This window comes from Macaca mulatta, chromosome 9 (assembly GCF_049350105.2).
Source record: "Macaca mulatta isolate MMU2019108-1 chromosome 9, T2T-MMU8v2.0, whole genome shotgun sequence".
In the NCBI taxonomy this organism is placed as follows: Eukaryota; Metazoa; Chordata; class Mammalia; order Primates; family Cercopithecidae; genus Macaca; species Macaca mulatta.
In genome coordinates this window covers 122010423-122034036 of record NC_133414.1, presented here as the reverse complement: position 1 = coordinate 122034036, position 23614 = coordinate 122010423, and the positions used below count along the sequence as shown (strand labels likewise).

General features: G+C 45.0%; 1 protein-coding gene across 6 annotated transcripts in view; it reads left to right on the top strand.

Moving 5' to 3' along the window:
• The window catches only part of XPNPEP1 (X-prolyl aminopeptidase 1), a 62766-nt gene extending 46366 nt beyond the window's left edge, over positions 1 to 16400 (top strand). For all 6 annotated transcript variants that reach the window (XM_015148118.3, XM_077944987.1, XM_077944986.1 and 3 more), the window contains 10 exon segments: positions 49 to 99; positions 2493 to 2551; positions 2683 to 2760; positions 5652 to 5723; positions 7862 to 7922; positions 9407 to 9476; positions 10362 to 10535; positions 11237 to 11313; positions 12468 to 12566; positions 15858 to 16400. In XM_015148118.3, the coding sequence (XP_015003604.1) occupies positions 49 to 99; positions 2493 to 2551; positions 2683 to 2760; positions 5652 to 5723; positions 7862 to 7922; positions 9407 to 9476; positions 10362 to 10535; positions 11237 to 11313; positions 12468 to 12566; positions 15858 to 15986 (870 nt within the window). In that variant the 3' untranslated portion in view covers positions 15987 to 16400.
• The last annotated feature ends 7214 nt before the right edge of the window (positions 16401 to 23614 follow it).

The window sequence follows — 23614 nt, the reverse complement described above, 5'->3', positions numbered from 1 at the left end:
TGTGACTTTCAGTAACAACTTAAAAAAATGTCTCCATTGTTTGCACAGATTAAAGATGCTGTTGCCCTCTGTGAACTCTTTAACTGGCTGGAGAAAGAGGTTGGTTCTTAGTCTTTGTTTAATATGTGGGTATACATTATTCAGACCTACCTCTGCTGACCATGAGGTCTGAGATCTTCATCAAATTTTTGGGCTCTATTTTAATAATACTCTCCGGAAATTTGGTGTGTGTAGATTTCAAAATTCTTTAATTATGAAAATAGTAACAAGAATGAAGAAAGAAGTTCCATAATAGAGTGGATGCTTTTTGGGTTAGGGAATCATAACTAAGTGGAATTTCATTATAAGGAAAAATGACTCTTATAATATTATTATAGGCAAACTGATTATATTAGGAGAAAAAGATCTTTGTGTACATTTTGAACTTCAGTTTAAGCCATGAACCTTTTTATATTAAATTGACTCTTGGCCGTTAATTTCTTGCTCTAGTTGGCAAGAGAGTGGTTTCTCTGTGCTGTTGTTAAACAGTATCATGTTCCCTTTAAGTACTGTATAAACAACTCTTTAATTGGAAAAAGAAAATATTGTCTTTATTCCCACCAGTGTAACTTTTTTTTTTTTTTTTGAGACGGAGTCTCGCTCTGTCGCCCAGGCTGGAGTGCAGTGGCGCAATCTCGGCTCACTGCAAGCCCCGCCTCCCGGGTTCACGCCATTCTCCTGCCTCAGCCTCCCTAGTAGCTGGGATTACAGGCGCCCGCCCCTGCGCCCGGCTAATTTTTTCTATTTTTAGTAGAGACGGGGTTTCACCATGGTCTCGATCTCCTGACCTTGTGATCCGCCCACCTCGGCCTCCCAAAGTGCTGGGATTACAGGCGTGAGCCACCACGCCCGGCCAAGTGTAACTTTTTTCCTCATGTTTCCTTCTGGTGATTGTTCATCTATGTAAATTATTATTATTTTTTTATTTTAATTTTTTTTGAGACGGAGTCTTGCTCTGTCACCCAGGCTGGAGTGCGGTCGTGCAATCTCTGCTCACTGAAAGCTCTGCCTCCTAGGTTCACGCCATTCTCCTGCCTCAGCCTCCCAAGTAGCTGGGACTACAGGTGCCCGCCACCACACGTGGCTAATTTTTTGTATTTTTAGTAGAGATGGGGTTTCACTGTGGTCTTGATCTCCTGACCTCGTGATCCACCCACCTCGGCCTCCCAAAGTGCTGGGATTATAGGCGTGAGCCACCACCCCCGGCCTTAAATTATTTTTAAAAATATAAATTATTTTTACATGTCTCTTAGTATGCAGATACATTTTTTTTTCTTTTTCTTTTTTTTCTTTTGAGATGGGGTCTCATCTGTTGCATGGGCTGGAGAGTAGTGGTGTGATCACAGCTCACTGCAGCCTCAGCCTCCCCAAGCTCAGGTGATACTCCCACCTCAGCCTCCCGAGTAGTTGGGACTTCAGGAGTGCATCATCACGCCCAGCTGATTTTTTCTGTTTTTTTTTTTTTTTTTTTTTTTTTTTTGAGACGGAGTCTCGCTCTGTCGCCCAGGCTGGAGTGCAGTGGCCGGATCTCAGCTCACTGCAAGCTCCGCCTCCCGGGTTCACGCCATTCTCCTGCCTCAGCCTCCTGAGTAGCTGGGACTACAGGCGCCCACCACCTCGCCCGGCTAGTTTTTTGTATTTTTTTAGTAGAGACGGGGTTTCACCGTGTTAGCCAGGATGGTCTCGATCTCCCGACCTCGTGATCCGCCCGTCTCGGCCTCCCAAAGTGCTGGGATTACAGGCTTGAGCCACCGCGCCTGGCTTTTTTTTTTTTTTTTTTTTTTTTTTTTGTAGAGATGGGGTTTTGCCATGTTGCCCAGGCTCAAACTCCTGGGCTCAAGTGATCTGCCTATCTTGACCTCCCAAAGTGCTAGGAATATAGGTGTGAGCCATCACACCTGGTTTAGATACGATTTTGTGTTTTGTTTATTTTATTCTCTTAGACTCATAGTGTGAACATTTTCCATGTACGTTGAGGCCTTAAAAAAGGATCCAAATGAAAACTCATCTAGTGGCTATACTGATTTACTAACCCAGTCCTCCTATTTTTAAATGTTTGGGTTGTTTTTAATTTTTTGCTGTTATCAGTAATCCTGCAGTAGTATCTCTGCATTTATCTTTTTTATTTCTCTAGAATGATTTTCTTAGGATGATTTCTTAGGAGGGGATGCTTTTGAATTTTTAAACTTAGATACATTGTTTTGGGAGGTTTTAGGATAAAATACTGAAGCACAATAGTTGAGTGAAAAATTAAATGAATAGAAACTGTTATATTTTAGATAGCTTTGGTGAGAACCTTTGGGAGTTCTCCCTTGCTGAGGATGTATCCTGTAGATTGGGCAGTTGGGATGAAGAAATTGAGGAAAAAGTAAGCTTTTAAAGTATCTCCTCTAATTTGTAAGAGGCACACATGGATTTATCTCACCAGATAATTATAAGCAATTTTCTCATAGGTTCCCAAAGGTGGTGTGACAGAGATCTCAGCTGCTGACAAAGCTGAGGAGTTTCGCAGGTGAGGATCCATTTGGGGGGACCCAGGAAGCTCGTGCTGATTTTCTTGCAAGTTGAATGAGGCTGGAAGGGCCCTGAATCTTAGCACAGTAAAAACCTTTAAGCCACTCTGCTTCTGTCTTTCTGTTACAGACAACAGGCAGACTTTGTGGACCTGAGCTTCCCAACGATTTCCAGTACGGGACCCAACGGCGCCATCATTCACTACGCGTAAGGCATGCGGAGGAGCATGCTGCCGGGCATTGCTGCTTCTGCACAGGAGCCTGAGCAGGGGAGAGACATTATTTTACCAGAGGCCTCTGTGCCCACCTTCATCTGTCTGTTGAGACTGTAAAATGAAGAGAAATAAGACCTCTAAGGTTTTATTTTCTCCCAATCCCCAAGCCTCTGCCTTTTGGGAGCCTCCTCTTAGGCTCAGTATGGCACTGGCATTCTCTACATTGTAGTCAGCTGGGTGTCCGTGTCCCTCTTTCCTTTTTGAAGCTGCAGGAACTGTATGTATAGCCCTTGCATCTTGATGACTGGGTTTTTTTTTTTTTTTGAGACGGAGTCTCGCTCTGTCACCCAGACTGGAGTCTCGCTCTGTCACCCAGACTGGAGTGCAGTCGCGCGATCTCTGCTCAATGCAAGCTCCACCGCCTCCCAGGTTCACGCCATTCTCCTGCCTCAGCTCCCCTAGAAGCTGGGACTACAGGCGCCCACCACCACGCCCGGCTAATTTTTTTTTTTTTGTATTTTTAGTAGAGATGGGGTTTCACCATGTTCGCCAGGCTGGTCTCGATCTCCTGACTTCGTGATCTTCCCGCCTCGGCCTCCCAAAGTGCTGGGATTACAGGCGTGAGCAACCTACAGGCGTGAGCAACCGCGCCCAGCGGGTTTTTTTTTTTTTTTTTTTTTTTTTTTTTTTGAGACGGAGTCTTGCTCTGTTGCCCAGGCTGGAGTGCAGTGGCCGGATCTCAGCTCACTGCAAGCTCTGCCTCTCGGGTTCACGCCATTCTCCTGCCTCAGCCTCCCGAGTAGCTGGGACTACAGGCGCCTGCCACCTCGCCCGGCTAGTTTTTTGTATTTTTTTTAGTAGAGACGGGGTTTTTCACCGTGTTAGCCAGGATGGTCTCGATCTCCTGACTTCGTGATCCACCCGTCTCGGCCTCCCAAAGTGCTGGGATTACAGGTGTGAGCCACTGCGCCCGGCGGGGGTTTTTTTTTTTTTTTGAGACAAGGTCTTGCTCTGCTGCCCAGGCTGGAGTGCAGTGGTGCTGTCCGACTCACTGCAACTTTGAATTCCTAGACTCAAGCAGTTCTCCTGCCTCAGCCTCCTGAGTCACTGGGACTAAAGGCGTGTGCTACCACTCCTGGCTAATTTTTACATTTTTTTTGGTAGAGATGAGGATCTTGATGAGTTGCCCAGCCTTGTCTCGAATTTCTGGACTCAAGCAGTCCTCTTGCCTCAGCCTCCTAAAGTGCTGGGATTACAGGCGTGAGCCACTGTGCCTGACCCATGGCTGGAATTTTTGAGTGGTTTTCTTTCCTGGTAACAGCAGTTGTTTTGTACTAGTCTGTATATCTTGTGAGCTCCGTCAGTTGCATACCAAAAAACCTTAGCACTAGGTTGTGGGGCAACCTGTTTTAGGTGGAGAGTACCCTCTCTTCCTGTCTCCCAGAGCCTGAAGCCTGGCATCCCAGTATGTGGTATTTTTACCACATGGTCTACAAGAACCCATGGACCCACAGGGCCGAGCCTCCCTTCCCTGTGAGACAGAGGGGCACTGATATGTTTAGGACTGACAGGACTGACAGATCCTAAGACAGGATGGTGGGAAATGTCATTAGGTGTGGCCGTTGGGCTTCAGCCTCGGCTCTGCCTGATTCAAACCGCTTTGCTTTGCATTGGGTATTTTGAGTTCTGTGCTTCCCCATCTGTTATATGCACAGCCAGTGAAGGAACACTGTCTCTCTGTGCTGTGCTTGGGCACACATTTTTCCCCCTTTGAATAATTGCTTTTAGAGTTTTTCGTCTTGGGGCAGATTTTGAAGCTGTGTGTGGGAGACAGTCACAGATGTGACAGTACAGTTCCCTCGCTTAATGCTTCTGTTCCAGCCTAAAAATATCAGAGGGACTTCAGTTTTTGTTTAACTCAGGATGAATTTCCTGGCTGGATACTCTCCTAGAATTTTGTGTATAATTAAAACGTTAAACAATTCCATGCCAGTGGGGAAGAAATTTGCCTCTGCTTTGGCACTTCTTCATTGTGGGTGGTTGGAAGCCTGTTTAGAGGCAGGGTTCTGGAGGGCACCGGTTGTCTGTTTCAGTTGTTCAGCTTGTATGTGGACTGGTGCCCTTATTGCTGAAGAGGGGGTGGTACCTGGAGATGGAGGACAACCTCACTTCAGCTGCAGGGCAGAGGCATGGAGTGCTCTCATCCCTTCAGGCGTTTCCCAGTGCAGTGATACTGTTTCGAAAATGGCATGGGGAAAGCGATCACTTTTTGAAAATACCTCATGTTTGTTTGAAAAAAGTGCTCCAGCAGCAGAATATCATGATCCATTCCTTTTCCCAGCAAAATTCCTTTAGTTTTTCTCCCAAATTGAGACATTTACTCCTGCCTGTCCAGTGGGCAGGGAAGCGAGTGGGGAGGTACCTGCTGGGGTCAGGGCTGAAGGAGGGGCCTGGAGGCTGAGGCAGGGGCCTGGGGCTCCCAGAGACAAGCAAGTCTGCAGTGACTCCAGGCTGCTCCTGTCCCAGTTCCCAGGACTCTAGCTAGGTCCTGTTGCTTCTAAGGATTCTCATTTTTTTAGCTTTGACAATTATCTTTTGAACACCTGTTTTATTCCAGACACAAACAGAGGTAGACATAAAGAAATGTGTTATTTTTCCCCTCTTGAGCTCTTTATCTCAGTTGGGGAGATAGGTTGATTGGATTTTTGAAAAGTAGAAGTTTAATATTAGTTGAAATAATTCATTTATTGGGTAATTTATTTTGATATGATTTCAGGCTTATGTAAGTTGCAAGAATAGTATAAAGAGCTCTTGTGTGTCCTCCTCCCAGATTCACTAAGTGTTTACATTTGTGGAATAATTAATTTTTAATTAACTTTGTTAGGCCAGTCCCTGAGACGAATAGGACCTTGTCTCTGGATGAGGTGTACCTCATTGACTCGGGTGCTCAATACAAGTAAGTAAACCAGGACTGCTGTGGAACTTGACTCTGTGATTCAAGGCAGTTGAGAAGGTGGACAGCTGAGCTCCAGCTGAGAGTACTCAGCTGGTCATCACACCCTGTGCTGGCCATTAATGGAATCGTTCCTGTGTCTTGTCCTTTTTTTCACCCCTATTTGAAATAGCCCAATTGTGACTCTGTTCTCACAAAAGACTGTTTGATAGAAATGTTATAGTCCTTGGCCGGAAGTTTTAAAAATATAATTAAACAACTGTGAAATAAAGCAAGCTTTTGGAACCGTTGAAAGTTTTCCACCCCAGCCCATGAACCGCCTGCCAGTTCCCTGTACTTGCAGCCGCCCCAGGGCCTTACGAAGTCAGGGATTCATTTTGAATGAATGGGTGAGAAATGAGGGCTGCCGCCAGATTTCTGAATTCCCTTCTCCATGTTTTGCTGCTTTCACAGCTATCTTCTCTGGAAAAGTTCCTCAGAGAAGAACCCAAGATATGGTTGGGTCTTGATACGGAACCCATGAGAAGGAGTAAGAATAGACCCTGTCTGCGTTAGGAGAGCACGAGCAAGGCCTTTTAATGCTGCTCCATTCCCCACTGAATTTGGGACTGTGGCTAAGGGAGGACCTAATTATTATTATTATTATTATTTATTTATTTATTTTTTTTTGAGACGGAGTTTCGCTCTGTCGCCCAGGCTGGAGTGCAGTGGCCGGATCTCAGCTCACTGCAAGCTCCGCCTCCCGGGTTTACGCCATTCTCCTGCCTCAGCCTCCCGAGTAGCTGGGACTACAGGCGCCCGCCACCTCGCCCGGCTAGTTTTTTGTATTTTTTTTCAGTAGAGACGGGGTTTTACCGTATTAGCCAGGATGGTCTCGATCTCCTGACCTCGTGATCCGCCTGTCTCGGCCTCCCAAAGTGCTGGGATTACAGGCTTGAGCCACCGCGCCCGGCCTAGGAGGACCTAATTATTGAATGAGCTCAGCCAATTATGTGGCAGCCATGCCTGGCCTTGGGACACAGGGGTGTTAATAATATCAGCCTAGAGCTAAGGATTGCTTGGTAATGGTGTAAACTTTTGTTCTCTTCTAAATTTTAGCAGAATTCTAGAAGTTATCCTTTCTATGTCAGGGATATAGTCTAGTATGTGTTAAGATATGTACTTGGATATTTTTAGGGTCTCTGTCCAGGAATCCCCCTGCTGTTCTAACAGGAGGAGTTGGGTTTTGGCCCTCTTTTGCTAGAGATGGGCTCCTGTTTTCTTTGCCTTCTTGCGTCTTGTTCATAACCCCAGTGATAGTGTCTCTCGTGAAGCAGCCCTTACGCTGTAGACCAAGAATGTGTGTGTCAGGGGCTGACGTCACTCCCACTTTATTTAGCCATCCCTGCATTCACATTTTGTTTCATTTTTAAAAATAACTTTATTGGGGTAAAATTTATGTACCATGTAATTCACCCACTTAAAATATACAATTAATTTTTTTTTTGTATATTCACAGAGTTTTGCAGCCATCAGCACAATCAAGTTTAGAACATTTTCATTACCCCAGAAAGAAACCTCATACCCAATAGCAGTCACTCCCCCCTTTTCCAATAGCCTGGAGAACCACTACTCTCCTTTCTGTTTCTATGGATTTGCCTATCCTGGACACTTCATAGAAGTGGAATTGTATTATGTATGGCTTTCTGTGTCTGGCTTCTGTCATTTAGCACAATGTCTTCCAGGTTCATCCATGTTGCAGCATGTATCAGTATTCCATTCCTTTTTATTACTGAATAGTATTGCATTGTGTGGATAGTCCCCCATTTTGTTTATCCGTTCATCAGTTGTTGGACATTTCAACTGTTTCCACCTTTTGGCTATTATGAATAATGTGGCTATGAACTTTCATATACAAGTTTTTGTGTGGATGTATGTTTTTGGTTCTCTTGGATATATAACTAGAAGTGGAATTGCTGGGTCATATCGTGACTATGTTTAGCCTTTTAAAGAACTGCAAACTAGTTTCAAAGATGGCTGTGCTGTTGTACATGCCCACCAGTATTGTGTGGGGCTTCTCACTTGTCTGCATGCTTGCCTGTGTCATATTTGACTTAAAGCTTATTTTGACGGGAAACCAATTTGTCCTTTTTTTTGGAAAGGGATGGCACCACAGATGTAACGCGGACAATGCATTTTGGGACCCCTACAGCCTACGAGAAGGTAAGGTGGAGGCCAAAACCTTAAGAGGTCCTCTCTGATTTCTTAAGAAGAGCATTGCTTTTATGAAAAGAGATAGTATAAAGAAGTAAAAATTACATGTGGGGTAGTAAAATTACTCACTGCTGTGGAGTCAGGCTTATCTGCTTCACGAGGTTCATGTAATTAATTATTGGAGTAAGACATTTGGAGAAATTTTTAAAGCATTCTGCTGCGGTTAGGGCAGCTCAGTTGCAAGTTTAAATATAATAGCTTTGGCGTTCTCTTGAGTCAGGAAATGCCTTTGAGGCTGGGGATGAGATAGTGAAATATATGCTTTATAAGCAGTGTCTAGATTTGATTTTGAAGGCCACCCCCTTCTTTTTTCGAGATTCTTATTTACAGGCTTAACTCTCTGGGAACTTTCCGAAATGACAGACTCTGTTAAGTTTCTGGTATGATTGGTATGGAAAGGGGAAAGAGAGCTGTGAGGCGGAGAGATGTGTACCAGGGGTCTGGAGACCTGGCTTCAGAGCTTCTCTGCCATTTACTAGCGTCACCATCCATAAAAATAAGAATAAAAGGACTCACCTTCCCAGCTGCCTGTGAATTCCCTTGAGCCCAGCCAGTTCCTGGATCATAGTCACTGCTCAGCAAATGCTGATTGAGCACCTAAATGAATCCGTTTGTCCAAAGGAGCTCCTTCAGGAAGATTATCCAAGGAAAAGGGTTTTATGCAATGTAGTGGGGCAGGTTTCATTGTCTTGGTCCCTTGCCTTGTCCCTTTGTATGCACCAGTGCCTTAGAAGAGTTTAGACCTTGCGTCTAGGATTATTTTAGTGTGACTCTTTTTGTGCTTTTCAAAGAGCTCAATCAGGCTGAGGAGAAAGGAGTTTTAGTCCTGACTCTGCACCTTACTGGCAAGCCGCTACACTTCTGAGTAGCACTTCTCTTGTCCGGACAGTGGGGATAACCCCTGAAGATAGGATGGTGGTAGGAAGCACAGCTGCTGAAGCAAGACTGCTTGGCCCCAAGGCCAGATGCTGCCACTTCCGCACTGTGTGATCTGGGCATGCTACTGAATCTCTGTGAAGCGAGGATAACAGTAGTGCCTCTATCGCGAAGTGTGGGATCAAACATGCAGTGCTTACAATAGTGTGTGGCACAGAGGACTCGCTCAGTAAATGTTAGCTAGGGTCATCAGTACTTTTTATTACTTTTCCGTTCTTTCTGAGGCTCACATGATGGAGTATGTCAGAGTGTTCATTATAAAGTCCTGTGGGGTCATCTCTCTGACAGTGCTCTTCTACTAAATTGAATTTCAAGATTTTCTGGGAAATTGGCCCCATGGCCAGGCTTTTTTTCCACCAGATTTTTTTCTTTTTACTTAAGTTGTCTCTGTGATATTGCTAAAAACTTTAGCAGGCAGGATTTTGTGAACTACCAGAAAACTACAGGATTAGGCATCTGTCCCCATTCTGCAACATGCCCCTGGGTTTTCTTTGCAGGAATGCTTCACATATGTCCTCAAGGGCCATATAGCTGTGAGTGCAGCTGTTTTCCCGACTGGAACCAAAGGTAGGTGGTGCATTCTGTCACATGGCAGGCTCTTTTTCTTGTTCGAGAATCAAATATGTCTATGTTTGAGTGAAAGAACATGTCCTTCCCTCACTGTGAGGTCCCCAGCCCACTTCAGGCCCAGCCAGGTGCTCATGGGGTGAGTCTGCAGAACCCACTGACTGAGCCCAGAGGCCTCAGGGAGCTGGGGTTAGGATTGGGCCCAGTACCCACTGTGCACCTTTCTCCTGACCACTTAGGTATTGGACGACACATGTGGATGGCTCCCAGGAGAGGACAAACCAGATGGGAAGGTCACAGGGCCTGAGTGGAAGTTGGTGCAGCCTCCTGTCTGGCCTTTAGTACTGAGCTAGTGCTTCCTTTCTGGATTCTTAGGATTTATTTTACTGGGACCCTGACTTCAGCTATGTACTACTTTGCTTGAGGCCTGGTAGGTGGAGCATTGGACTGGGCATTGACAAGACCTGGGCTGCCTTGCTTCTGGGTAGATGAGACGTGTACTCATCTCCCTAGGCCTCAGTTGCCTCATCTGTCATGCCTGCCTGCCTGCTTGCAGTCTGGTTAGAGTCTCATCTTTGTAATTCTGAAACCTTAGGGTCGAAGAGCTGGGAAGGGAATGTCCGTGTCTTCTATGGCCTCTGTGTGCTATAGGTGTCTGTCGCACCTCACCAGCATCCTGAATGGATGATTGCTAGCTTCGGACTGAACTGATTGTTCCTCAGGAGATCTGATTGTTAGAAAGTTCTTCCTTGTGCTGTGCTGAAATCTGAACCCTCCAGTAACTTACCTATTGGTTTCTGTTTCACGTTCTGGAGCCAAACGTAATAAATCTAATGTCTTAAAGCTCTGTACAAATATCATTAAGTGGCTCTTTCTATCTTTCAGGTCACCTTCTTGACTCCTTTGCCCGTTCAGCTTTATGGGATTCAGGCCTAGATTACTTGCACGGGACTGGACATGGTGTTGGGTCTTTTTTGAATGTCCATGAGGGTCCTTGCGGCATCAGTTACAAAACATTCTCTGATGAGCCCTTGGAGGCAGGCATGATTGTCACCGATGGTAAGTATCCATCACATATGGGGCATGCATGGATCCTTGAGCCTTTTTGAAAGCTATTTGTTGTTTTTTATTTTTTAATTAGTTTAAATTGGCAATAATTTTCCCTTTCTAACAATAATGAAGTTTTCCGATTATAGAACTGATACATGTTCATTTTAGAAAAAACGAGATGGGAACTGTGTGAAAAGAAAATGAAAATCATTTGCAATCTAACCACTCAGGGGAAACATGACTTAATGTTTTGCTGTATTAGCTTTTGGTCTTTCAGATATGTAGATATCATTTTTTAAAAAAACCACTGAGATCATACTGGGCGTCTTGTCTATGTTCTGCTTTCTTACTTGATACACTGCTTTCCCCAGGTCATTGCCAAGTCTTTGTAAATATATTTTAATGCTTTCATTATTGTGTCTTATGGATGTGAACCATGATTTATTTAGTGGATCCATTGTTATTGTACTCCTTACCCCGTAGCCAGTGTGCAGGGACTTCAGAGTCTAGCTTTCTGTACCTCAGATGCTTATAAAAAAGTGGCCATATGAGAGAAGGTGGCATCTCTGGGCTCTTACACTGGATAGAGTGGGCCCTTCACCTGTTTCTTCTCCTTTGGAGTAGGGCAGTCATCCCAGGAGTGAAAGGTTCTCTCTGTGGACATCATCATCGTGGGCTGCTTCTCATTTTTGGGATTTGGTTTGTTTTAGAGCCTGGGTATTATGAAGATGGGGCTTTTGGAATTCGCATTGAGAATGTTGTTCTTGTGGTTCCTGTGAAGACCAAGGTGAGTATTTATTAAAAAATTTTTTCCTGTTCCTTAATGTGGGAAGATGAAGACTTAATGTCTTTGGAGCCAAGAGTATGCCATTCTGGGGCCAACATGGAGCCGCCTTCTCCAGATATCAGGGACTTTCCTGGAAACCACACTCCTTGCCTGCACAGCCAGAAAGAAAATCCTTAATGAACTGGGATCCAGAACTGGGATTCATGGACCATCAGGCTGATGCTTGCTTCACATAATTTGGGGCTCACAGTTTCCTATAGGCGGCCTGTTGTCTCTTCTGCTAGGGATGCCTGTTCAAGGTGCTAATTTCCAGGCCCATCCCAGACCCTAGAATCTCCACGGTGGGGGGCCTGGAAGCTGTAATTTTGTCACACTCCCCAGGTGACTTTTATTAGGTAAAGTTGAGGAACCCTGAGTTACCCAAGGGTCAGCCTCAAAGGCAATACAAGACAGGTGTTTCACCCTCTTCCCTCATCAGTGTTACCAAGGCTGCAGGGTTTTAGGCCCTAGGCTTTACCTGAAAGACCTGTTTGTGCCTCCTCCATTGGTGGAATTGAACAGTTGGAGGGAAGTAGCTTCCTGTGTCAGCAAGGAGGTTGACCGTGGGGATGTGCTCTCTGCTTTGGCATGGAAGTGACTATTCTTGGAAGTGACCTCCCGTCTTATTCCCCAAAGCTGCCATGAACAGAAACCCGACATATTCTTGTGTGCTCCAGTGGATAGATGTGTTGTCGCCTGACGGGCCTGGCTGGGTCAAGGCAGGCCACACACTTGACTGTTAAAAAAATGATATTGAGGACTTACACCCTTGCATCCTGGAGAATCAAAACCAGAGATGCCCTTGAGCCCAGACACCCCCTTGCCCTGCCCCCGTTTCCTGTCACAGTAGACATTAGCCTTGTGGAACTGCTGCTGGGAGCCCCTCAGCACCCTTTGTTTGGCCCTTCCTGATGGCACAGGCCGTTGTTTGCGCACTGGAGAAGCTCTTGGAAAGTGGCATCAGGTTTCCTGTGTGTCTGTGAAAAGTGGTGACCAGCTCACCGCATCTTGGCTCCCAGTTACCCCGGCTCTGAGGGATGGCATGCTGATGGAATGACCTCATGGTGCTTCAGCACAGTAAAGTAAAAACGTCTATTTTCTTCTTTCTCCCACAGTATAATTTTAATAACCGGGGAAGCCTGACCTTTGAACCTCTAACTTTGGTTCCAATTCAGACCAAAATGATAGATGTGGATTCTCTTACAGACAAAGAGGTAATGGGGAAGTCTTGGTGGGCAGGCATGTTACTAGGGGAGATGGAGACTACCCTAAATAGTTCTAATCCATTCTCTAAATCCTAAATTCTCTAATTCATTTTCACTTTGTAATTTTTAAATTTAGAGGTCTAGGCCAGTTGAGTCTGAAAGCCCTAGGTTTTCTGAGGACTCTTGAGCTTTTCCTGTATTTGTTGGGCTTCCAGGTGGAGATAATCCTGTTCCCCACAGCCATTCTAGGGCTGTAGGGTTTTGTGGGTGGAACTCGTACGCCACTGTTTAGCTGCACTGTTCCTCCGTAGCTGCACTGAGGCGTGTTTAGCAAATATGAGCCTATGTGTGTTCCCTACAAGAAGCCAGATGGATGGTGGGGCCTCTTGGCCACTGTACATACCAGATTGTTTTCTTGTGTTACATGAAACTTTAATGAAATGCAAAGCAAAATCTATTATCGTGTGTCCCATTTTCACACAGACAAGGAGAAAGATAGTACCAGCCCTTCTTGGTTACTACTGTGGTCACTCTGGGGCAGTGAAACCCTTCACAAAGCCTGGGGCACAACAGTGCTTACTTGCTTAGCTCAGAGGGTTATGGGTCTTAACTCCTTCAGACCCTGGACTGGTAAGGCCAGGTGAGATCGCAGTCCTGGGGACATGAGTAAGGCCTGAAGAGTCACACAGATGATCAAGGTCAGAGCAGAAACAAGGGTAAGAAATGGGGTAGGAACTGTTAGCACTAGACAGACAAAACAGTTCCCAAACCAGGAAACTGGAAGCCAGGAGGACACAAATTCCAGAGCAAGGCAGGGGTCAGAAGTTTCAATGAAAAGCAAATGACTGGTGGGAGCCGAAGGCAGGGTAAGCACGGTGGTTTACTCTGGGAATAAGATTTTGTTATTTGAGGCAGCCGCTGGCCTTTGAGTGCCTCTCAAGGCAGGAAAATTTCCTCACTGGTGCCCGCTTGGGCCTTGTTCTTGGCACTGTAAAGGAAAGGGTCTTTGGGGGTCAAGGACCTTCCCTTCCACAGGAGCTGTGGAACGGGATTCTCCCAGCTAGAAGCCTCCTGCCTGTTCCAGCTCACAGGTGGGTGACGAGAAAGGCCACCCACTTCCTGCTTAGCTTTCCTCTGTGCTTGAGTGCCTCTGCTTAACCATCCGTGCCCTTGGTTCAGCTGAACATTCACACTCACAGGACCCACATGGGCCCTGCTGATACTGGGTGGGTTATGCAGCTTGCAGATGGATGTGGAAAAGGAGACAGCCTGTCAGCACAGTGTCCAGTGTGTCTCTTCAGCAGGAAGAGTCTTTCCAGTGTCCAGGGCTCTTGTCCAGCCCCTGTAAGTGTTGCCTTAGCTGAGAGGAAATGAGAACACATAGGTGGGCATGGGAGCCACCCTGCTTAGAATCCCTCTGCCCCATAGGAACCAGTGTCTTTTGTAATGGCCCTTGGGCACAGCTTCCAGGGACTTAGCAAGGGGCTTTCCAGTAATACGTCATTTCGTACTCTTGGAGTCCAAGGCTGTGGCTTCCTGCCAAGTAATTCTAGGTCATGCTGTCTTTCCTGTCCACATAAAGTGTACCCATCAGGAGGCATTTCTCCCATATGACATTCCCCTTTATCCAGGGAAGTAGTGTATGAGGAAGTTTAAGCAAGGCCATTTTTCCTTGAAGGAGAAAGAATCAGTCTACTCCCGTGACATTGGACATAGACCAGGGATCTGTGTTACGCTGTGGTTCATTCCTGCACCTTGCATGCCCACATCATTGAACTATTCTTTCGGCCAGTTACTCTTTGTGGGGCAGATAATGTCTTCTTAAAATACCTGGCTTTTAAAATATCTGGTCATTTGCCCTTTACTATTTAGCCTGTCTTTTGGAGTCACTTTAGGGACTTTTTGGTTGGGGTCTGCATTCTCATCACTTATCACCAGATGGCAGCAAAGGACCTTGTTCGGATGGGAATATGGCCAGCTGCAGACTGTCAGGGCCTTGTGATGGTCCTCAGGCCCCGCCGAGGCTGTCCACACTCCCACTTTTCCCTCCCTGCTCTCAACCAAAAGGGCTTTGGGAGTTTGGCTGTGGCCCCAGGCTTACACCAGGATGCTGCCTTCGCCTTACTGTTGAGCTGCTTTAGCCAGTAGGCTGCTTTGTAGCCCTGCTGGCCTTGCTGTGGACACATAGCAGTTTGCCTGCTTTTGACATCGTCCCCTGCCCCCATCACTTCCCTGACTCCCAGAAGGGGCTAGTAGGCTAGCAGGCTCTTCTCAGTAGGCATTGGAACCCTGGCTGGGTCACAGCCAGTTGGTAACACCACCCTATCTGTCTGCCGTCAGTCCTTTGTAATTAATGGGCTTGTGTGCCCATCCTGACCCCAGCTGGGGTTATTTAAAGCCAGCGGGGCTTTGGTACCTGGCTGGATTGTAGTCCCTGAAGCCAGTACTTTTGTAACATCCCTGCCCTCCAAAATGGCCTTTGACTCATTTATGACAACCACACCCGTGGCACTATCGGTCTCCTCAGCTTCCAGACAGCTACCCCATAGACAGTGGTGAGAGTGGCTTGTTGTCCTCTTGGTAAAACCTGCTTCACTCCAGACTTCACCTTTTTCCCTGTACAACCAAGGGGGATTTTGCCATCATGTCTAGTGGATCAGCCTCTGCCCAGGCACCAAGTCCTGCCAGCAGGTCCTTCCTTTCTCTCTCTTTTTTGTCTCCTGTTCTTGTGGCATGTTGAGTTGAGAGTCTGAAAACTAAGCTTACTCCCAGCCCCACTCTGCTGCACCACAGTCTTTAACCACCGCAGGTTTTGGGTTCATCTAGGCAGCTACACTCAAAAGACACTCATGGGCTTGACTGACCCTAGTTTTTTATTCAGCTTTTTCAGTGGATATAGGATCTGTAGCTCAGTGTGTTGGCAGGACAGTTTCGGGTGTCTCTCTTAGTAGGAGCTCTCAGAGAGTCCAGGGGCTCTTCCCCAGCTTACCGCCTCTCAGGATGGCTCAGGTGTAAGGGAATGAAGCCACACAGGTGGGAGCAGGAGCTTAGAGTCTACTGTCTATAATAGTAAACTGTTCTGGGGGCCTTTTCACCAGAAGCCATGAAGTCTGGTCCTATGTATTTCCAGGGAAACTGAACACAAGGAAAACACTCATCTGTGAGTAAGGAGAAAGGGTGTTGCACACCTTTTCTCTCAGCTTGTGATCTTAGCACATGGGGGCCCTTGCTGTTGACCTGTTTATCCAGTTGTTAAAGATGGGGTGGTGAATACTGTGTCTGTCCTTCTCTCCCCTGCAGTGCGACTGGCTCAACAATTACCACCTGACCTGCAGGGACGTGATTGGGAAGGAATTGCAGAAACAGGGCCGCCAGGAAGCTCTCGAGTGGCTTATCAGAGAGACGCAACCCATCTCCAAACAGCATTAATACCTCCCTGGTTTTGTTTTTACAAAATGGTCTGGGGAAAGGAAGAAATGTGGCAGATCCCTGACATCTTTCCCCTTTCCTCTCCTTCTTCCCTACCTCCCCTTTTTACTTTAGACTTTAAGAAGAATAGAAAATCTTCTTATCCTCTTTGATATTTTATTGCAAACACTGAGTCTTTTATGATTTTTTAATTGTTGAGAACGAGCCAAGAATAAAATTGCTGCACCAGAAGGAGGGCCCCTCCAAAGTCGAACACTTGATGAAAGGGAGTTGCCCTGACTTCTCTGGCCAGTGATGGGGAAAAAATGAGTGCTCCATGATGGTCATGTTCCAGGTGCTAGTACATCATTCATGATCACCTTAATGCTCATGAGACTATATTTATGATCGGTGAATAAAAATGTCAAAACTGTGCTTTGTCTTAGCTGTCTCTTTCTTCATGGTGCTGTCCCCCAGCATGTCAGGTGAGCTGATCTCCAGGGCTGCTGGTTCTGTGGCAGACATTTCCTAGGTGGTAGGGCCCCTTTGAGAGGAGACCCCTGGCTTTGCTGCACATTTGGGGGCTTATCTGTAAGCTTTTTCTTTTCTCTAGAAAACCTAATATGGTATTTTTATCTCAGTTTTTTTTTTCTGATTTTAAAATGTGTCACTGCTATGCAAAACACAATAAAAATTATGTCAAAAGTCAGTTTTCCAGAACTCACCCTATAGTAGATGCCTCAAGTGTCTTACCTACATGGCCACAGCTCTCATTGTTCTGTTACTTGTAGGCAGGATTCTGTGACAAATGTCTGCAACTCCCATTCTGTAGGATTTCTTTTGACTTGTATATGTGGGGCAAGCTCCAAGGGTTGGAGAGTTAATGTCCCTGAGATCTCAGACCATCGTGTTTGGGGATGGGCAAATAGACTTCCTCATCCCTTGGCTAGGATATCTGAGATGTGTCTTACATTGTCACTCAGGGTTTTCCAGTGGGTTTGAGCCCCACTTGCCCACCATGGTAACTTGCTCAATAACCAACCCTTTGTTTTCTTTGTTCTCTTCCGTGTCCTACTTTCTCCCTGTCCCATTAGTGTTTCCTGGTACCATCCTGAATGAACCATTTACATGCGAATCCTTGTTTGAGGGTCTGCTTTTTTATTAATCCAAGCTGACATACTCCTTATGTATAACCACTATTATCTGCTTTAGATTTTTGCTGACTCCTTTTTTTTGTATTCAGAATTCACTAAAATACTGATTAGTTGTATATGTATAAATGAATATGCCACATATGAACATAACATACCACATTTACAAACAGTGGATCATTCTGTATGTATACAATTTTATCTCTTAACTTGGCAATACATTAGATCTAATTATTTTTTAATGAGAATTCCATTGTATAGTTACATTGTTTTTAAACTAGTCTCATTGACTTTTTAAAAACAATAATACTAGCATTTAGACATAATTTTTTAAAAAATTGTATTAGTCTTAAATCTCATACAAAACAAAAACTGGAATCTCAAGCTATCGGTACAATAATATTGGTTTTTTAAATTGCCCAATGTATTTATTTTTCTTGAGATCTTTATTTCTTCATATTGCTTTGGGTTACTGTCTAATGTCCTTTCATTTTACTTTGCGGAACTCCTATAAGCGTTTCTTGCAGGGTGGGTCTAGTTAGGTAATGAATTCCCTCAGCTTATGTTTACCTGGGAACCTCTTAATTTCTCCCTCACTTTTGAAGGACAGTTTTGCTGGATATAGGATTCTCTGGTTGCCAGTTTTTATTTTATTTTATTTTTTTCTTTTAACATTTTGAGTATATTGGCCCACTGCCTTCTGGCCTCCAGCATTTCTGATGAGAAATCTGCAGGTAATCTCATTGAAGATCCCTTTTATGTGTAAATAGCTTCTCTCTCACTGCTTTCAAGATTCTCTCTGTTTTTGACTTTTGGAAACTCAACTATAATGTATTTTGGTGTGTATGTCTTGGAGTTAATCTTACTTGGGGTTTATTGGGTTTCTTGGATGTTTACATTCATGTCTTTTACCAGATTTGGGAATTATACAGCCATTATTTCTTCAGATATTCTCTTTGCTGCTTTCTCTTTTCTCCTGGGACTCTTAGTGACCAAAATACACTAGTGTGTATTTTGATGGTGTCCCACAGGTCTCCTAGGCTCTGTTCCCTTTAATCTTTTTTCTGTTTTTCAGACTCTAAAATTTCTATTATCCTGCCTTCAAGTTCACTGATTTTCTCTTTTGCCTGCTCATATCTGCTATGAATCCCTCTGGTGAATTTTTCATTTCAGTTTACTGTACTTTTCAGCTCCAGAATTTCATTTTGGTTTCTTTTTATGTTTATATCTCTTTATTGATACTTCCTTTTTTTCCTGTGGATTTATCTTTTCCTCTGAATGGGCCATACTTTCTTGTTTCTTTGTATGCCTTGTGAGTTTTGGTTGAAAATTGGATATTTGAATCTAATAATGTAACTCGAAATCAGATTCTCCTCCTTCCCTAGGGTTTGCTCTCTTTTATTAATGTGTGGTGTTGTTATTATTTATTGTTATAAGGGAGTCTCTGGGCCAAGTATTAGTCTGAGGTATCAACTTAAGGTCTCTCAGGTTTTTTTCTGAGCTTGAGCCTTTCCCTGGATATGTGCAGTCAGTTTCTAATTTCCCCTATATGTGCAGTTTTTTTTTTTTTTTTTTTTGAGACGGAGTCTCGCTGTGTCACCCAGGCTGGAGTGCAGTGGCTGGATCTCAGCTCACTGCAAGCTCCGCCTCCCGGGTTTACGCCATTCTCCTGCCTCAGCCTCCCGAGTAGCCGGGACTACAGGCGCCCGCCACCTCGCCCGGCTAGTTTTTTGTATTTTTTAGTAGAGACGGGGTTTCACCGTGTTAGCCAGGATGGTCTCGAACTCCTGACCTCGTGATCCGCCCGTCTCGGCCTCCCAAAGTGCTGGGATTACAGGCTTGAGCCACCGCGCCCGGCCGTGCAGTTGTTTTTTTGAATGTTGTAGTACTTAATGTCTGGCTCCCAATGAGGGAAAAAGAAAAATGAAGGGCAGAAAAAGGGCACTGGTCCTTTCAATCCTCTGGAAGTCACTTCAGCCAGAGGGGAAGAAGGGACTTCTAACAGTCGGGGGATGGATGTACAGCAACAGCGGCTGCTCACCTCTTTGTCTGCATCCCTGTGTTCAGAAGCACTTATCAGAACACAGGTCTCCAGCATTTGGAGGGCAAGTTTCCTTTTGTTCATTTTGGCTCCCGCAAGCTGTATGCCGGTTGCTCTGGGAACGTGTGCATAAGTGCCTGCCAAGGGGTTAGAAGTAGACATTGGTAGCTGCTACTGTGCTAAGAGCTGAAATGGATTGAAATTAACATTAATTCACCATCCAAGTTGTCCCCTGGAAGTTGCAAGCCTTCAGTAGACTCCAGAGTTCTAAAGTAGTTACATCAGGCAGATTCTGCCAGTGCAGCTGTTGTCTAGGTGGAGAGACACTTTCCGAGTGCATCCCACCACCCTCCCAGAATCCTCTCATTAAATCTTAAACCATAACTTTAATTTGAATGGCTTTGACAAATGAATAAATATAAGCATACTTTGGCCATTTACCAAAGCATGGTTGTAAGTGCCCATTACTTTCTCCACCTGGGGGAGCAGAAAATGAAATGAAACAATATTTACCATTCAGAACCAGAGTGGTCCTAAATAGAGTGCCTAAAAACAAATGAACCAGCATTTATTTGCTTTTCGTCTCCCACCCTCCTCTCTCTCTCTCTCTCTTTTTTTCTCTCAAGGATCATTGATTTCAATGTGCTGTGTGGGAGGAAGCAAGATTCACTGCTGCCTCTCAGAGTATATTTCTAACGAGGTCAGGAAAGCATAGACGCAGTGCCTCCTGATAATAGGTCATATTTTGATCCATCAAAGATCAATTCTTGAATGCCTTTTGTCCATGCTTGGTCATATTTCTAATATGTACCGTAACACTGGACTTAAAAGAGAAATTTCTCCCCAAATGATAGAACGTAGTAAGCATGTTTCTCATCTGTCATTCCTCTGGAAGTTGGAAGATTTCCCTTAGGACTCAGGCTGTTGTCTTCTCTGATATCCCAAAGGCTTCTCTCGCTAAGGAAATGTGAGGCATGAATCACAGTTGATTTGGAGTTGAAATAGCCATAACTCAAGTGTGACGGCAGCTCCACTGTTTGTTCATCAGGCTGTTAAGCATGTTACTTCCCAAGGCAGCCTCAGAGCAAAGTTTGATTTAATTGGCTCTAGCCCGAGAAGCAAAGGTAACAGGTGCTGGGTGCTTGGAGCTTCCTGCCTGGACCTGCTTTGTCTTGGCGTTAAGTCCAAGAGACATAAACTAGGCAAGATGGCCCCATAAGGATTGAGGACCAGAATAAAACTCTAATGTGCCAGAGCTCAGAGGGAAGATGAGGAGATAAAAATGTAGATCAAAAAAATCACTCTTCCTCACTTTTAAATAAATGATAAAATAAATGTTGGGTAGGAAAATGGGCATTGTGTTGAATTTAAAGAAGGAAGCTGATCTCGTTTCTTTGTCTTGCTCACTGTATTCCCAGGTGAAGTTTTATGTATAAGGTAGGAGGATTCAAGGAAGGGGACAGGTGTGGGGCCCCTGCTGTGAACACTCCAGGGGCTGACTTGCGGGAAGCTGGTTCGCCCTCCGGAAAGAGTCCATCTGCGCCTTCTGCCGGTGAGGGGCTGCCCCCACCACCCCAGCTCTCAGTGCTGCTTTAGTTTGAGGGCTGTGCCTGACATCTGGCTGCCTGAGAGTAACCATCAGTTGTTTCTCATCAGGCTCATTCCCAGTTAGGGGTGGGCAATTGTGAAAGGAACCAAGGTTGAACTAACAAGCCACGAGGGAGGTGTTGCCCTGGTGTTTCCCAACAGCTGGGGGTTAATACCGGTAATGATGTGAAGACAACGTCGAGTGCTTTGTGGCATCTTTCAAGCACTGTTGGCCTCTAGCAGGAGACAAGATGGGGGACTGGGAGGGCTGCGAGAGGGGAGGAGGGATATCGTGCTTGCTACTTCCTGCAAGTAGTTGGTGCAGTGATTAAGAAATTTATAGAATCATGGATTAAGAACAATGATTCGGATCCTGGCAAGGTGGCAGCCGTTGTGCCATAGTGTTTGAATCTCTCCAAATAACTTCATAAAAACACGGAGAAACTGGGGTAGAAAAACTAAAATTCAGGGATGAGCGTTGCACCAAATATACAGGTGTCAAACATCTCCACAAACCCTTAGTAAGAGCACGTGAAGACTAACCAGCCTATTATCAGCATCTGTGCAGGGGGAAGCCGAAGGAAGTGATGGCGTGTCTGATGGACCTGAGAACAGAACCCCGCAATAGCCATCAGGAGCTCAGAGTCTCAGTGAGCCAATCTGAGAACAGCCAGTAACAGCGGTTTGCACTTCCAGTGGGTGAGTATGAGAGGTTTTTGGTAAGGCCTGCAGGGCCTGGAGCAGTCTGCACCCCGGGAACTCCCAGGACAAAGCCGCACGCTGAGGGATAGAGCTAAACAGGAGTAGGACAGGTACAATGGAGGCAAAGGAGAAAGAAGGTTCTTTTAGAGGGGAACAGAGCCAAGAGATCTCCAAAAGTAAATGCTGTGTTTTTGAATACTTCAGAAAATCAACAGAAAAGGGAGCTCTAGAGCCCTAAATAAGAAAAAAACTATTCTAACGTCTCCCCGAAGTTCAGAAAAATTTCACATAAAAATAAACGGAAAAAAAGATTGAGGTAAAATGCTATGCAAACTTAGAAAGGAAAATAAGGTGCGGAATGAGAGACATGCCCATAAACAGATGAGAATCTGCAATGTTCAAAGCACATTTACAGGTTTAAAAATAGTGTATGTAAAAACAATATACAACAGAATTAGAGAAGCTGAGGAATTAAGCGAGGGAATTCAGGAAAGAATGAGAAAAAAATCAACTTAAATAATGAAGACTAAAGTAGGAGGAACACAGGAATGAACAAACACCACAGATAATGTCTTAAGATAAACAGGAGATGACTAAAAGGAGAATTGAAACCAAAATGAATAAAAATTATTTAAGCAAAAGAAATATAGAAGATAGGCAACAACATTTAACATTTACATAATAAGTTTCAACAAAGAAGAAAGCTAAAGGGAACAGGACAAATATAAAAAACTGTAAGAAAACACTCCTGAGATTAAAAAAAAGTTTGAAACTACACTTTGAAGAGGCACATCCTATAACTGAATAAATAAACCTAGAATGGCCAACAGGGCACACTTGTGGTAGAATTGCTCTACTTAAAAAAATTCCTGGCCGGGCGCGGTGGCTCAAGCCTGTAATCCCAGCACTTTGGGAGGCCGAGACGGGTGGATCACGAGGTCAGGAGATCGAGACCATCCTGGCTAACATGGTGAAACCCCGTCTCTACTAAAAAATAACAAAAAACTAGCTGGGCGATGTGGCGGACGCCTGTAGTCCCAGCTACTCGGGAGGCTGAGGCAGGAGAATGGCGTGAACCCGGGAGGCGGAGCTTGCAGTGAGCTGAGATCCGGCCACTGCACTCCAGCCTGAGCGACAGAGCAAGACTCCGTCTCAAAAAAAAAAAAAAAAATTCCTTAGTTAATCAGACAAAAGACCAAGTAACTTATGGTGAAAAAAATATATTGCCATCAGAAATTTTCAGAGCAACAGGTTAGGTCAGAAGAAAATAAAATGACATGAGTTGTAGTCACAAGGGTGTTCATTATGTAATTCAATAAGCCCAATGTTTGCTTTACATGGTGTTCTGCATCTGTGTTAAGTTTAATAACAAAGTTTAACCCAGCAATCCCATTACTGAGTATATACCCAAAGGATTGTAAATCTTCCTACTATAAAGACACATGTACAGGTATGTTTATTGCGGCACTATTTACAATAGCAAAGACTTGGAGTCAATCCAAATGCCCATCAATAATAGACTGGATAAAGAAAATGTAGCACACATACACCATGAAATACTATGCAGCCATTAAAAAGAATGAGTTGGCCGGGCGCGGTGGCTCAAGCCTGTAATCCCAGCACTTTGGGAGGCCGAGACGGGCGGATCACGAGGTCAGGAGATCGAGACCATCCTGGCTAACACGGTGAAACCCTGTCTCTACTAAAAAATACAAAAAAACTAGCCGGGCGAGGTGGCGGGTGCCTGTAGTCCCAGCTACACAGGAGGCTGAGGCAGGAGAATGTCATAAACCTGGGAGGCGGAGCTTGCAGTGAGCTGAGATCGGGCCACTGCACTCCAGCCTGGGCGGCAGAGCGAGACTCCGTCTCAAAAAAAAAAAAAAAAAAAAAAAAAAAAAAAAAAAAAAAAGAATGAGTTCATGTCCTTTGCAGGGACATGGATGAAGCTGGAAACCATCATTCTCAGCAAACTAACACAGGAACAGAAAACCAAACATCTCATGTTCTCACTCATAAGTGGGAGTTGAACAGTGGGAGCACATGGACACAGGAAGGGGGGCATCACACCCTGGGGCCTGTTGGGGGTGGGGGACAAAGGGAGGGAGAGCATTAGGACAAACACCTAATGCATGCGGGGCTGAAGACCTAGATGATGGGTTCACAGGTGT